General features: G+C 44.9%; 1 protein-coding gene and 1 long non-coding RNA gene across 2 annotated transcripts in view; one reads left to right on the top strand and one right to left on the bottom strand.

Moving 5' to 3' along the window:
• GAN (gigaxonin) overlaps window positions 1-12,839 on the bottom strand; it is a 50,145-nt gene extending 37,306 nt beyond the window's left edge. Inside the window, exon 1 of the mRNA XM_046682586.1 lies at window positions 12,517-12,839. Coding sequence (XP_046538542.1) covers window positions 12,517-12,683 — 167 coding nt within the window. The 5' untranslated portion in view covers window positions 12,684-12,839. The remainder of the gene's footprint in view (window positions 1-12,516) is intronic.
• Window positions 12,840-12,853: 14 nt separating this feature from the next.
• On the top strand, window positions 12,854-14,856 carry LOC124250578 (uncharacterized). The gene is made up of 2 exons (XR_006891579.1): window positions 12,854-13,151; window positions 13,739-14,856. It is a non-coding gene; the product is annotated as an uncharacterized LOC124250578 (long non-coding RNA).
• Window positions 14,857-14,908: the final 52 nt, after the last annotated feature.

Genomic DNA, 14,908 nt, shown 5'->3' with positions numbered 1-14,908 from the left:
TGGCATGCAAATCATCCTCACAAGACAGTTACACAGCATTACAGGTGATCTTCAGAGGGAAAGTTTTTATGTCCAAACTTTAAATGATCTAACACTGTAGACCCATGGTAGACAGACTAGAACCCACAGCCTGTTTTTGCATGGCCTTTGAGCTAAAAACGGTTCTCATATTTTTAAACGCTTGTTAAAACAAAAACAAAGAATATGTGACAGAGACCACATGTAACCTGGAAAGCCTAAAATATTTCTGAACCTCTACAGAAAAAGTTTGCCAAACTCTGTTCTACATATTATTACAATAGCAAACATACAAAATTTAAAAGCTCAGTCATGGGGCTGGCCCCATGGCTGAATGGTTAAGTTTTTGCACTCTGCTTCAGTGGCCTGGGGTTTGCTGGTTTGGATCCTAGGCGTGGATCTACATACCACTCATCAAGCCATACTGTGGTGGCATCCCACACAGAAGAACTAGAATGATCTACAACTAGGATATAGAGCTATGCACTGGGGTTTTGGGGAGAAAAGAAAAAAAAAAAGGAAGATTGGCAACAGATGTTAGCTCAGGGCCAATCTTCCTCACCAAAAGAAAAAGAAAAAAAAAGCAAAAGCACCCAGTCTTACAGATATGCAAAATAGGAATACCTTTGAGAAACCACATGCAAAAATGATAAGGAAATGGTGATAGATCTGAGAAAAAAAATCAGATGCACAATGCCAGGATTATCTTTACAGGATAATCCAGTCTTCCTGGACAGTAGTCTGGTTTCAGATAACAGGAACAAATCTGTTTCTATCTTCAGAAACAGATACACTTGGGACACAGCCCTCAAAGTGGGTTTACTGCACCCACAAAAAATACAAAGAAAAAAGAAGCCAAAAGTTTTTTCTAATTTGCTTACAGTGTCACTATTCAGAAGAGAAAAGAACTGGAAATTAAAATGTCAAAGGGGAATGATAAAGCAAATTATATGGAACAGCAATATGATGTAATAAATAGCTATTAAAAATGATGATTATGGACATGATATTGAGATATAAGAAAAGAGGGATATGAAATGACTTCAAGTGAAAAGATGAACCATAAATAATATGGATATATAGATTACAACTATAACAATATATTAAGTATACTGTTCAGAATCAGAATTTAGGGTGACATAAATAATTGAACTCTCATGTGATTTTCCATAATTTTTTGTGCAAAACATAGATTCTTAAAATTTAAGTTTAGTTCTTGTAATTTTGAAAGCAAAGCAGTCAATAAAATTTACCTCTTAAAAGACAAGTTTTGAAAATGCATGTTAAAACTTTAAGATGAGTTCAAAGACAGAATCATGATGCAGCAACTTGTGAAGCAAAAAATTCTTCTCGAATGAAACAAGCCTGATCTCTTGTTCTGGTCACACCCTGACCTTTTGGAAATACACATAAAAGAAACACATTCATGCCACAACCTGTCAAACGGTTCCAGATTTTCTACTTAAGTTTGACTTTTCAGATGCCATTTAGAAGAGGCTCCATCTATGATCTCACAGAAACGCTCATCTCAAGAGGAAGCCCCTTTGATTCGGGGGCATCCTTCAAGTCTTCTCTAATTCACAACTGGCCAACCTGGTTCTTTGTTGCCAGTGTACAAATAGCAGTGAGTACCACACAAGTTCCGTATTTCAGAAGTAGGTCCATATTTCTACTCACTTTCCACTCCTTTTTTCCCAATGGAAAGAGTTAGAAGGAAGGTTTATGACTTTTCAAAGGCAGAGAAGGTGGAATTCCTGAATAAATTCAAAAGGAAAAGTAAAAATTCATATGAATTTATTATTGTCTTTGTAGTCATTCTTTCAAAGCAATTCAAACCAAAGCATTAAGTGAAGGTTAAGAAACTGCCATTTTTCTTTTTAAAAAAGGAGAAGTGGGAGTAGAGAGAAACAAAAACAAAGACAGCCTCAAACACACCCCCTTTCAGTTCCCTTTAACAAGCTAGAGGAACTGCAGAATGGGCCTCACCTTAGCATCCTAAAACCACCTTCCTGCTTCTGGCGCCTCCTTAATTTATAACCTACTGTTAGAAACTTCTCCAAAGCACTTGAAGCTGGAGGTGCCTTCCAAGATGTTGTCAAGGGAATGAATGCTTCTCGACTAATTCTTTAGTCATGTTCTAACAAAAGCTCTCTCATTGGAGCTGCTACTTCTGAATAAAGAATTCGGTTCCTTCTCCCAGGTTTCTTGGCACCAGAAACAGACTTTGTTGAGCTGGCTGTGCCATCGAAGACAGTACAAGATTAAGGACTCTCTTGTAGGTTAAGCTTGGTTGTAGGATGGTTTATTTTGTCGCTCTCCCCCAGACCCCAACACACAGTCACTTATATAGCAAAAAGTTTCATCGTATTGGGAAGCAGTGCACGCACATCCTGAATCCTGATCTTCTTCTTCATCCGTATTTACAGACCGCAGCCAACTCAATTCTCTTATGTGCGGAATTTCCACTAATGGATTTCGTGCCTCTGGCCCTAGAGATAAAAGACGAAGGCTTTAAAAGCACCCAGTCCTTCTGTCTGTTCTATTTCTCCCAACTGAACAAAAGACAGACACATGCTCCTCTGAAGGCACACGCCATACTCCACGAAGGAGCCTCTCGGAGGGAGTGGTTATTTGGCACAGTTGGAAGAACGATACAAAGGAAGGGACATCGGAACTGGGTCCTGATGGATGAAGACGAACTTCTCTGCCAGTAAAGAGTAGGAGGCCAAGAGAGGCAGAGACCAGAAACACGTGCAAAAACAAACCCACATAGTCATAGATACGTGAGGCTCTCCGCAGAATTTTCAAGAACCAGAAGAGTGTAATTAAGGCATTTATAAAGCAATGTTACATCAAATTCAACACCTCAAAGACAGATTGTTATCTTCCCACTTTCCTTAAGCAGCCAGGCTCAAAACCTGTTATCTCTTCCTTCTTCCTCATCCTTGGTTCCCACATTCAATTAGTTGCCAGTAGCTTTCTTCCCTGACCCCTGATACAGCCACAACTTGGTGCCCTGGACATTGTCATGGTGTGTTCATCTGAATCAGTCAGCCATGCCAGGCCCTCCCAGCCCTGTGAACACACAACAACTAGGTCACCCTCTTAAAGTAGACCATCTAAACTAATTAACCCGGCACTCTAGAATACTAACCTTACATGCCGTCCATCTGCACTTCCCACCGATCCTACCCACCCTCCGGCCCAGTGCCATCAGTGTCCTCACCACCCCCAGCACATGCCTATGCTCCCACGCTGACACCCCAGTCTACCTGAATGAGCCTCCTTGCCCTCTCTGCACCTGCCCACACTCCGCCCACCTGTGCTCCTCCTCTCCAAGGCCTCCCTCACACCCTGTTGCCTCCAGGAAACCTTATGTGCTCTCCCAAGCAGTTCCTGCTCCTCGGAACTCCGAGAGCCAGAAGTATCTACACAATTGCAAAAGCTTTTGTTCTATACTTTTTTTTCACAATCAAACAGTAACCCTTGACTGTCCCTAACTCAATACTTGCAGTCAGTGATGACAAGAACTATCTACTGGTAGTAATGAGGAGTGAACCTGGCCTCTCCTTTTTCTCACAAGTCCAAATATCTGCGAAATACCTCTACTCCAGCTGCACCCCAAGTCCACCGACAGACCCTAGTCCAGGGCATCCTTACTCCAGTCTGAACAATCGCAGGACCCTCTGAGATGGCCGCTGCTGCCACTCCTGACTTTTATAATTCCTTGTCAATACTGCAGAAACAGTGACCTTAAAAAAATGTACAAATAAGACTACATCTTCTCCTTCTTAAAACCCATCAAGGCCTATGCATAACCCTTAAAGTAAAAGCTAAACTCTCTTGCACAGACTAAACTATGTTGGAAGATTTTTTGGGGTCTCTTTCCCATACACCCCGCCACCTCTCTGGCCACTTCCCAATAAGCCCAGCAACTCAGGGAAATGTCGCAGCTGAAGTTTAATCTTACTGGGAGCAGTCTAAGTGCCAACCTGGGCTCAGGACTCGGGCCTGCCACCCCTCTAATCCTGTCTCATGCCACTCTACCCACTGCTCATCTCCCCCAGTCATGCCGGAGTTCCTCTGCTCCTGGGCGTGCCAATCTGTTCTTGTCTCTGGGCCACAGCACTTCTGGTCCCTGGGCCTCCCCCAGCTCTGCTCACAGCCAATTTAAATGGCACTTCCCCAGAGTGGTGCTCCCTCCACCAGTCTATAGCAGTAACCCAGCCATCTCTCTGTAATTAGACTTCATTGTCTGCCTCCCCAGGTGGACTCCACAGACGCCGGGACCCTATTGGCCCGGTGCATGGCAGTGCTGCACAGACGCGCTCAAGAAAAGTTCAGAGAACCAACGAGCACGTTAGGAAACCTTGACCAAGAATCTATGCTCTCTACCTAACGAAAGCTGTTTCTGTAAATGTGATGGGTTGGGGTTAATAGAGTAATGAATGATCAGATGAGTCATTCAAATAAACTTTTAGAGCAGATTTTCAGAAGTATCTACTCTAAAAATAAAGCCAATCTATCCTTTCTCCATTCTTGAAATTCTGATAGGACCACACCATGCTAAGATATACAGTACTGAAAAAGTAAGTGAATATCAAAAATCATTTTAAACCATTAGTTTTAGGTTTTTTTCCTTTAGTAGCCCCACAGAGGTAGAAAAAATAAATTGAGCGATTTAGGTCTCCATATTAAGCCTCAGTTCTGACAGTCCGTGGGAGACCACTGAACCCAGACTTATAATGGCAGCCAGCACACAAGGGAGAAAATGGAGACTTGGAAGGTGTATACTTCATAAACTACTGAGATGTAAGCTAAACCTACAATCAAGCCCCTAAACAGTCAACTAATTAGAGAAGGTCCCTTCCCTGGGAACTCTACCTGTGATGAATTAATACACGCTCCATTTCAGTGCTTTTAGCCGATGCTCATTCTTGAACTGTTGTTTACTATTGGTAAACACAGTCTGATGAGCATTCAGGCTAAGGCAGTGCCGACATTTCTAAAGAACGTACCAAGGGCGGTGACAGCGGTGCATCTTTTCATAATCCCCTTTCCATCGACAGGAAAGAAAGGAAGCAGAGCAACTACTCTGTTCCTGCCACACTGCAGGAGGTGATACAAACGAGAATTTTACTCCCTCCCTGTCAACAACAGGGATTACCACCCTGAGGCAGGGGACAAAGCTGGTAGCTCTGCTCACACAAGGCAGTAGCTGCTAAGGAGCCCGGCAGGAAGACAAGGAAACCAACCAACCAACCAACCAACCAACCAAGGACACCTGAAGAGAAGCCCCTAATCTGCTGGGGCGAGTCTAAACTTCCTGCGCTCGCTTTAGTGTAGAGGAAAAGCTGGATGCCCAAGAGAAATTCTTCCTTTTACTTTCCAAGTGGAAGACTACACAAGAAGATGATGGGTCCTGGGGCCTCCAGTTCCACCCCTGAAGCAGAAGTGGGCTATGGCAAGGAGAGAATGGAAAACAATTCTCAATAACCTCTCTTTCTAAGGATTCTCACGGCTCATCAGAACCCCACTTCCCTTAAGCTTCTGGTGAACGTGCTCTGTGTGTCGTAAGAGCCTCATGCCAACCTCATGCCCTAAACGTGAGACTTCCTCCAGTTCAGGGACTGACTGATAGAAACAATTTAAGTGACAAAAGTCTGAAACTATTTTGAGCTCAATGATACTAAATAATTTACAATTATTTGGAGGCATAGGCAATTGGTTACTGATGAATGCTAATATGACTATAAAACTATGTTTCACAATATTTCTACTCATCTTACCATGTTAACATAAAAATCACGAGCATGGAATGGTCTTCAAAATTGTTCCTAAAGGGGCCAGCCCCATGGCTGAGTGGTTAAGTTTGTGTGCTCCACTTTGGCGGCTCAGGGTTTTGCTGGTTTGGATCCTGGACGCAGACCCAGCACTGCTCATCAAGGCATGCCGAGGCAGCGTCCCACATACCACAACCAGAAGGACCAAAGGACCTACAACTAGAATATACAACTATGTACTGCGGGGCTTTGGGGAGAAAAAGAAGAAGAAGAAGAAAAAAGATTGGCAACAGATGTTAGTTCAGGTGCCAATCTTTAAAAAAAAGAAAAAAAAAACTTATTCCTAAGACAAGAAAATACCTAGTAGCTGAGACAATCACAAAATACCTATGAGCAAAAATATACAGTTAAGGTTCTATGTCCAGTAGCATATTAACCTTAAAAAGGAAAACAAAGGACATTTTATTGGTCTATATTCTAACAGTCTATTTTCAAAAACTAGTCCTCCTAGCTTCCATTTATGATATACGCTGCCTCTCAAAGCTTTACTGCTTGAAGACTAACTCTGTTTTATCTAACAAAATGTTTCACCAAAATCTTATTTTCCCTAAGTATTCTATTTTTCTAACATCTCTGAACAGAGGAAAAGATACTATAATTTATTCCCACAGAGAAACGGAAGCAGCAATCATTAGACTAACATTCTACGGCTAAGCCACTCTTCGGCAACAAGTACTTAGGAAGAACACGCCAGTCTCTGCTCTTCTGAGCACAGGGGACAAGGGCTCCGCCCGAACGTTGGAGAGACACACGACCTTTACCCTCTACAGAGCTGTAGCTGTCACCTTTACCTGAGCCTTGGATTTCCTTCCTTCTTTGGACTCATCGTGTCCCAGAGGCAGAGAACCCATGGGAAGCACTCAAATTCAAGGTTGCAACTATAGCCTGCCACTTGTCACACCCCACGCTGCCACATCTCCACCCTTAACCTAGAATTCAAACTTACAAATTATTCATTTATATTACAGCTTCAGTACACAAATGATAGACTCGCATCGTTCCGAAGGATGATGCAGCTCCCTAAAGGACTGAGTGCATGGTACTCATAAGCCAAACGACTCCTTATTTGTCCACACTATGTTTTCTTTATGGATTATAAATAGATTGTAAGCCCCAATTTGATATCATGAGATGAAATGATTAACACTTTAAACAATGGATAAGGTGATTTGTAATCTGGATGCTCAGTCTCTATTATGCAAATGTAGGAAAACACAAACTATAAGAAGACGCAGCAAAGGACAGAGACAGAAGGGCGAGAACTTACCAAGTAACATGCACTAGAGCTGGGTTTTGCTTCTATCACATTACTATCACTCAACAATCCTCAGGATTGTTATACTCTTACTATTACAATCCTCAGGAAAGTTCCACAATAAACCCAAACATTCAACACTTCACTTTCTGTTAGATTCACTAGTCTAACAAGAATGTTATTGATTTGTTTCATCATTTGAAACCTTCCAAAAACCTCTGCAGAGTTAGAGCACCCGTCGCCTCATATAAATAAACAAACAGCTTTAAGCTGAAATGAGTAATCTATGCTAAAGTCAGAGCTCCAGTGCACAGTGCTTAGTTTCCTTAGAAGCCCAGAGAAAATACTCTTTGATCTTCTGAAACTGAACATACTTTAACATCAGTTTTGAAAAACCTGCGTAAGAACCGGGTTTAACCAAACATGACTGCATATACTAAAAGAAAGGAGGAGGAAGAGGAAGGGAAGGAGGAGGAGGAAGAGGAGAAGAAAAGAATCATTTTGAACCCCGGGACTTAAGCTCTTCAGGACAGGTTTTATCTTTTTAAACAGTTGTTAGGGATGCCTTATAGTCGGTGGACGAAAACAAACAAGGCACAGATCCATTAAAAGATATTCAGGTCCAACGTATTTCCCATCACCATAAGAGTACAGCAAGAGACAGGTACACAGAGTCGATTCGATTTTAAGAACACTCAGGATTCAGTCAGAGTCTCAGAACCTGGAGCCTCTAACTGAACCCCTGAGCACTAAGAAACTTCACAGGCTACAGTAGCTATTCAAAATACTATGACAATCATTCAGGAGCTGCAAATATACAGGTGACTATAAACTCAAAGCACAAGGGAAGGAAAAGGGACTTGGGCTAACAGGATGCTCTGCACACAGCAGACAATAGTAATGGATGTCAGGGTGAGTGTCAGGTACCGAAAGAAAGGATGATGACAATTTCTATGTTATTCCGAAACCCCGACCTCCTACAGAGATCATGTTAGTTTCCTTAAGCAGTTTCATTAGCATCGCCTTAAGCAGTTTCATCAGCATCATCTATGACTCAAATTTTAGATTTAAAGGGCAAAACAGGCTCATCAATAATTAGGCCTTGGAGCACATCCAGATTAACAGCATAAAATAAATGCTTGTTACAAAACAACTCTACGGGGCTGGATTTACACAGGAGAATACCCAACCAAGTCTTGTATTACTGGGCAAAGGAAATCCTTTAATGTCAATGTACAACAAAACTTTAAGTGACACAATAAAACTGTAAGAACAGAAATAGACCTCTTCCCCAGAAAATATACACGCAAAGCAAAATAAAGATAGCATAGAGCCACACAATTTAGACTTAGAGGGGATTTACTATTCATGTAGCCCAACCAACTCACTTCACGGATGAGGAAACTAAGGCCCAGAAACGTTGTCCAAGATGACCTGGACTGCATCCTGAGCCCAATGTCTCCACTCACCTCACTGGACCTGCTTTCTCTCAGAAAACAAGGGGGAAAAATTACTATTCGTATTGTTGGCTGACTTATCAAAGGATCCAAAAATCTTGGGAATCTTTCTTTCCTTTACTCTCCAAGACTAAAAGCTAAATGAACTAAAATATGTTCCAACAGATCCCCAGAAAAACCAAAATTCTCAAAAATGAATATAGGACTGGAACCTGTACAGAGCCACTAGAATGTCACTGCAGAATCGCACAGCAATTCATCCTCAAATCCTTTTCACATACATCACTCCCCAAGAACCACACACAGCTCACAGGAGAAAGGAACCTGAGCTCCCTATCAGATCAATGGGATTGTGCCAGAATCAGAAGAGCCTCAGACACGAAGCAAAGCAAACTTTGCAATGTTCAAAATAAAGGGAAATTTCCTATAAGCCTCAGGGACTCTTTCCCGGTCTCACAGGGCTGACAAAGGAAAGATTCTGTGGGTCGTTACAGCCAGGAATTCAATTTCACCATTCTTAAAGGTCGTCAGCTATGTTGAGATGTAGTTTTCCCAACAAACCAAAGGGAAAATGTCATTTGGGGATCAGAATGAGGAAAAGATGAGAAGAGGGTGTGCCGGGAAAGCAGCATCCCACTTACTGAGCTGAAGGACGGACTCTGGAAGCTCCTGCCTGCCTGCCTTCAGGTAGCATCTGTATCCTAAGGCTGCATGACACATACCCTACACAGACTTTTGTCAGGTTATCATTAGGGTTTTGTTGCTAAAGTTGAGTTTTCTGCCTTTTTCTTTTTATATTGAAAGTCTTTCTAGTGTGGTATGATGGGTAAGATGATCAGGAGGAAAAACAAAACGCTAAACCAAAGAGAAAGCACAGGAAAAGACTAAACCAGTCAGCTAGGCTAAGAGACTTTTCTATATCAAGTAGAAAGTATGCCGGATGAGTTGCGTTAATCCCTAGTGGGACGAACTGCATTGGTTGCCCTTGTCGACCATACAGAAGCAATATGTAACACTGTTTCCAAACCAGACAACTTCAGACCACTTAAGACAGTTACTAAGACGAGACTTATCAAAGACATTAAACAAAATTAATTTTTGTAAAACTTCAGAGACTACCGAACTTTTGAAAGCCCAATCCATATACATGAGATCACAGACCTACATGCTTAAGATTCAAAAGGGAAAATAAGAAACATCAAGTTCTAGAACATACAAATTCATTTTGTTTCAATATAATTCTTTAAAAGTTCCGTTCAACAAAACAGATACATTATAAAAGCCCAATATCATTGGTATCAAAAATCACTAAACAGTTTGTTTCTAAGTGGTTATACAGATTTGTCAAATTACTTTGTAGTCTTGAGATAGATAATTTTAAAAGACCTCCCCCAAGAACATTCTACCACTTCAGTAGCCAAATAAACTTACAGCAACTAATCAGTCACTGAAAAAACACATACTGACTGATTCACGTTTATCTGTAAAACGCCAACAATAGACGCCCTGCCTACTGCACAAGATGGTTGAAAGTGAAAATCAAAATGAGACAGTATATGAAAGTACTTGACACGTGCTTAAACCATAACATACTGCAAGCAGTAGAGCGAAAGCATAAATACGAGTAATGCTGTAACTTGGGATGGTACACGAGGAGAAGACTAGACATCACGAATCTGGAGCCTAATCTTAGTTCAACCATTAAGTACTGGTAACCTCATGGTGATACGAGACACTAATGCCCACTGAGCCCCATTGTCTTATTTGGAAAGTAACACAATTGGACTAGAGGAGATCTGAAGTCCCTTTGGCTCTGCTACTTTGATTAGTAATATTTCACACCCAAATTACTGCTATTATAAACAAGTAAACTTCACATTACTAAATATTTTCATTACGTGCCACCATGTCCCAGTTGGATACCCTACTTTCCCCAATTCAGCAGATACAGCAGTGAATATACCACCTTTATAGACCTACGCACAGACTCGTGAGATGTTCAAAGCACTACTACACAGTTCTTCAAAGGGTGAGTCAAAGATGAAACGGGATGAGGACACATTCTATCCCACACTGGTCAGACTAGTGAGCTGAAGCCGAGATTAAGCCATCCACCAACAACTCACAGCTAATAAAAGCTGGAAGCAGACAGCAGGCCAGGGGTCTTCTCCTTTAGGGACAAGTGAGCATCTGAAATGGAAACTGCACAGAGCCAATCCTCTAACGTCACATCTGCTGTGGTGGAAAGGAAGGCTGTTACTCATTCAACCCATTTGCTAAACCCCTAGGCACTGTTCTTTCTGGGTGCCAGGGACACAGTAACGAACAAAACAAAAATCCCTGGCCTCACAGAGCTTACACCGTGGTCAGGGAAGACTAACGCAGTAAATGAGGAAAATATAGGGAATATTATAGTGATAAGTGCTATGGAAAAAAATGAAGCACAGAATGGGGACAGAGAGCATGTGTTTGGCGATTTGCAATTTTCTTTTAAGCCTGCTGGATGCCATTTAAAGAACTGTGACAATGATGCATCTAAAGGAGTATTCCTAAGCATTTCCCCAAACGGGGAATACTTTGGACACAGGGAAGACTTCGGCCTGCTGATCCCAATTTGATATTGGTTGCTCAAACGTCTGAACTGCCAGGTATGAGCCACCTGTCATATTGTCAATCTAAATTCCATACTAACAAAGACTTCCCCAATCCCACTTTTAAATCCACAAAGAAAGAACGCAAATGGATCTACAACAGAGAGCCAGAAGAAGTTCCAAGGGCACTTGAACAGCTTCTGAGTTAGCACAAATGTCTCCTAATGAAAATGTAGTTTGTGTGCCTGGGTTCTGCTAGGACAAAGCACTAAGAATACAGTACATGTCATCTTGCTTTTTCTGACCTGTCAATTCTAGTGACATTCTCTACTATTAGTCTATATTTAACCAGCTTACTGGGCAGTTTCTCCAGCTTTTAGCATTTTTTTCCCCTCTTATTAAAAGAGCAACCCTGTTTGCAAGAAAGTTGCTATAAGAAAGACCCCTGCAAGAGCTGCTACACTTGGTTAAGCACTGTCTTATCAACATTTAACATGGTTAGTTGAGCTGGCAAATGAGGTTAAGCTCTGTTTTACTTTAGTTTTAAAATCCCCTCTGAGTCGCTGAAATCTCATGGTCCTCAAGTGGGAACCGCATCCTGAGAATTACAGTAAGTCTTTCAAAATTCGCTACAGCTTACTTTAACGTATGTCTATAACACACAATCCTTTTAAACCCAGTTCCTACACGGGAGTGGAAAAGTCACGTGTGACAAGAAGAACGTCGGCCTTGGGGGTCAGATCGCCTATCCTAAGAAGATCCAATAGGGTTTTCCCTCTGCCCACACCGGGAAGGTGTTTGTCTGCCTGGCCCGCGGAAGAGGCGCTCCCGGCCCGGTTCGCGGCGCCGGGCCCGGCCCACTGCGCGGCGATTCGGAGGCGAGCAGCCGGCAAACTTCAGCCGGGATCGGCGGGCTGGGCCCGGGTGAGGGGGCGGCCCTTCCCGGGCGCGGCCCCGCCCTGCTCGCGGGTGCGGGTCCCGGGCCGGCCCAGGACGGCATCTGGGGGCCTCTGGGGCTCGGAGGCCCGGGCGAGCGCCGGGCCACGGTGGCAACCAGAGGAGAGAGGGCGGGGACATTGCGGCCCAGGTCTGGGGTCAACTCCAGGGGGCGGGGGTCCCCTAGGTTGCACGGGCCTGGCCCGGGGTGGCCGAAACCACAGGGGCTGTCCTGGGGGCCGGCGAGCGGGGCCAGGCCGGGGTGTCTGTGGGGAGGGCCACCGCGCTGAGCGGCGACCAGGGACCCCGGCGGCTGGGGGGTGGGGACCAGGGGCTCCAGGGACACGCCCGGCCCGCCCCGCCCCCGGGCTCCGGGCAGCGCGGCCCCGCCCAGCCCGCCGCGGCCCCCTCCTCACCTGATGTACGGGCTGGCCGCCGCCAGGATGTTTTTCTGCACTGGGATCTCCTCCCCGTCGAGGACCAGGTGCGCGTCGCAGAAGCGGGACTCCTCGCGGAAAGAGCTGAGCGCTCGCAGCAGGCGCGCGGCATGCTGAGGGTCGGACACGGCGCTGCCCTCGGCCATAGCGGCGCCTGCTCGTCAGCCGGACGCTCCGGTTCCCGACGCCGCCCTGCCGGACCCCTCGAGCCGCCCGCGTCCGAGGCGCGCCCCGTCTGCACAGCTCGCGCGCGCGCGCGCCCGCCCGGCCCGGCTCTCAGCGTTCCGAACACCAGCGGGAGCCCCCGGAACGCGCCTGCGCCATCCGCGGCGCGCGGGGCCGGCACCTTTAAGGAGCAGCGGTGTTGCGTCATTTCTCCGCGACGCCCTCGCTCCCTCCCCTCGCCCGCCGTCGCCGGAGGCGGCCAATCAGACGCCTCGTTCCTCTGCCAACCGGGCGGTCCCCGCCCAAGTACAGCGGGCCGACGACCACAGCTGGGAGTGATCGCTGCAGCGGTGGAGGGGTGTGTGGGGAGGCTAGGACTCAGTGGTTAAGCCCGTGGCCTCTAGAGCCCCGAGTCTCGGCTCTTCCGTTCACTAGCTGTGTGACCATGGGTAAGGTGCCCATCCTCAGTTTCTCCATCTGCGGAGTGAAGATGATGACTTCTTAGTGTTGTTGTGGACTCCTGTGAGATAGCGAGTGTATAAGCAAGGGCTCAGTGGGTGGAGCTTTCGTTATTTATGAGAGAAAAGGCGCTTCTTAGGTAAGAGCGCAGAGACCCGAGAAAACAAGACTTGGAAAGAGCGTTTTGGTTGCGGGCTGGGGAGGAGATGTCGCAGATAAAGCTAGAGAAGTAAACGGCACGCCTTACGTTTTGCAGGGCCTTCTTGTCTGTGGTAAGGAGGTTGGTCTGGATCCTGTGCGTGGTAGGAACCTTGAAAGGGTTTTAAGCAGGGGGTTTTATAAAGATCAGTAAGTTGCTGCGTGGAGAAGGAGGCGGGCGTAGGGGATGCTAAAGGCAGAAAGATGCTTAGATATTGCAGTACTTGAGGGAAGGGAATGGTGGCCTGGATGGAAGGGTGATGATGGAGGTGGGCAAAAGTGGATGGCTTTAAAAGAATAGACAAAATTGTGAGGGAAGGGAATACACGATAATGTTACGGGTTGAGTAACTAACCCTATGGATGTTGGTACCTTTCAGAGAGAGAGAGAAGCGGAAGGTAGAAAGGCCAAATGCTCAGATGCGACCATGCTCCCAACCCAGTGAAGATCAAGGTCGTGACAGGAAGCTATTCCACCTCACCTTGGCCTGCAGGGCAAGCCCCATGCTGTCTGGGGTTTCCCAGGAGGTTGCTAAGGGCAAATGGGAATGTGGAATGTAGCCACCATTTTGTACAAACATTAGATGCTCAATAAACTTCTAAAGAGTTAGCAATTTTATGAGGACCAAGGACCAGAAGAACGTGGTCAGCATTCCAGATAAGGCAGGATGGGGTTTTCGTGGGCTTGGTTCTTTTGCTTCAGCCAACTCAAAGGCTCGAGTAAAGTCTTGGATCTTTACCCTGAACCAGCCAAGGCTTTGGAGTCACTGGCAGGAATCAAGAGTGTGTAACTCTGGCAGAGCCACTAGCAGAAGAATAGATGGGGAGAAGCATGTTACTAGTGGAAGGTCCAGACATTCCAGTTCCTTCTTCAAACGCAGCTCACTATTTATGGGTGAAATGGGAAAAAGGTTTAGGATTGGCTTCAAAACAAAACGAAGGGATAGAGGGAAGCGGGTGGGGATATAGATGCATCAAAAGTGGCTCTGGGTTACTAACTGTCGAAGCCGGGTTGTGCGCACATGGAGATTCGCTGTGCTAGTCTCTATATTTTTGTGTATGGTGTAAAATGTCATAGTAAGTGAAAAACAAACAAGCAGCTCGAGCTTATCTTCTCCACCATACCTGCCGAGTATCCCTGGGAGCGGTTGACACGCCTTTCTCCAAGTTGTTGCTGTACTTTGAACATTGCTCTGGCAGGAAACTTATTATAATGGGTTTATTTATCCATGTCACCTGCCAGCTTGTATATTTTAGTGTGTCTCAATTTCCAGGGGCCAAGCACAGTGCCTGGCCCTAGTAATGCTCAGTGAATGTTGGATGGAGGGATTAAAAAAAATACCAGGCACTTACTAAACGTTTTCTGAATTGTATTCTCTGTTTTTAGTTTGTGTTTGTCTTCTTTCTTAACTGGGTTGTTGTTGGGGTCAAAAATGATGTATACGATAAACAGAGTTCTCTACACAATGTAAATATTTGATAAATTCTTGTTGATTAATTGCTTGGAACGCTGGTCTTTTCTTCAAGTGTCAGAGGTTCCAAAACAAAAC

The sequence above is a fragment of the Equus quagga genome, chromosome 13 (genome assembly GCF_021613505.1).
Source record: "Equus quagga isolate Etosha38 chromosome 13, UCLA_HA_Equagga_1.0, whole genome shotgun sequence".
Lineage (NCBI taxonomy): Eukaryota > Metazoa > Chordata > Mammalia > Perissodactyla > Equidae > Equus > Equus quagga.
The sequence above is the reverse complement of the archived record's forward strand: the minus strand, read 5'-3'. Positions and strand labels throughout refer to the sequence as shown.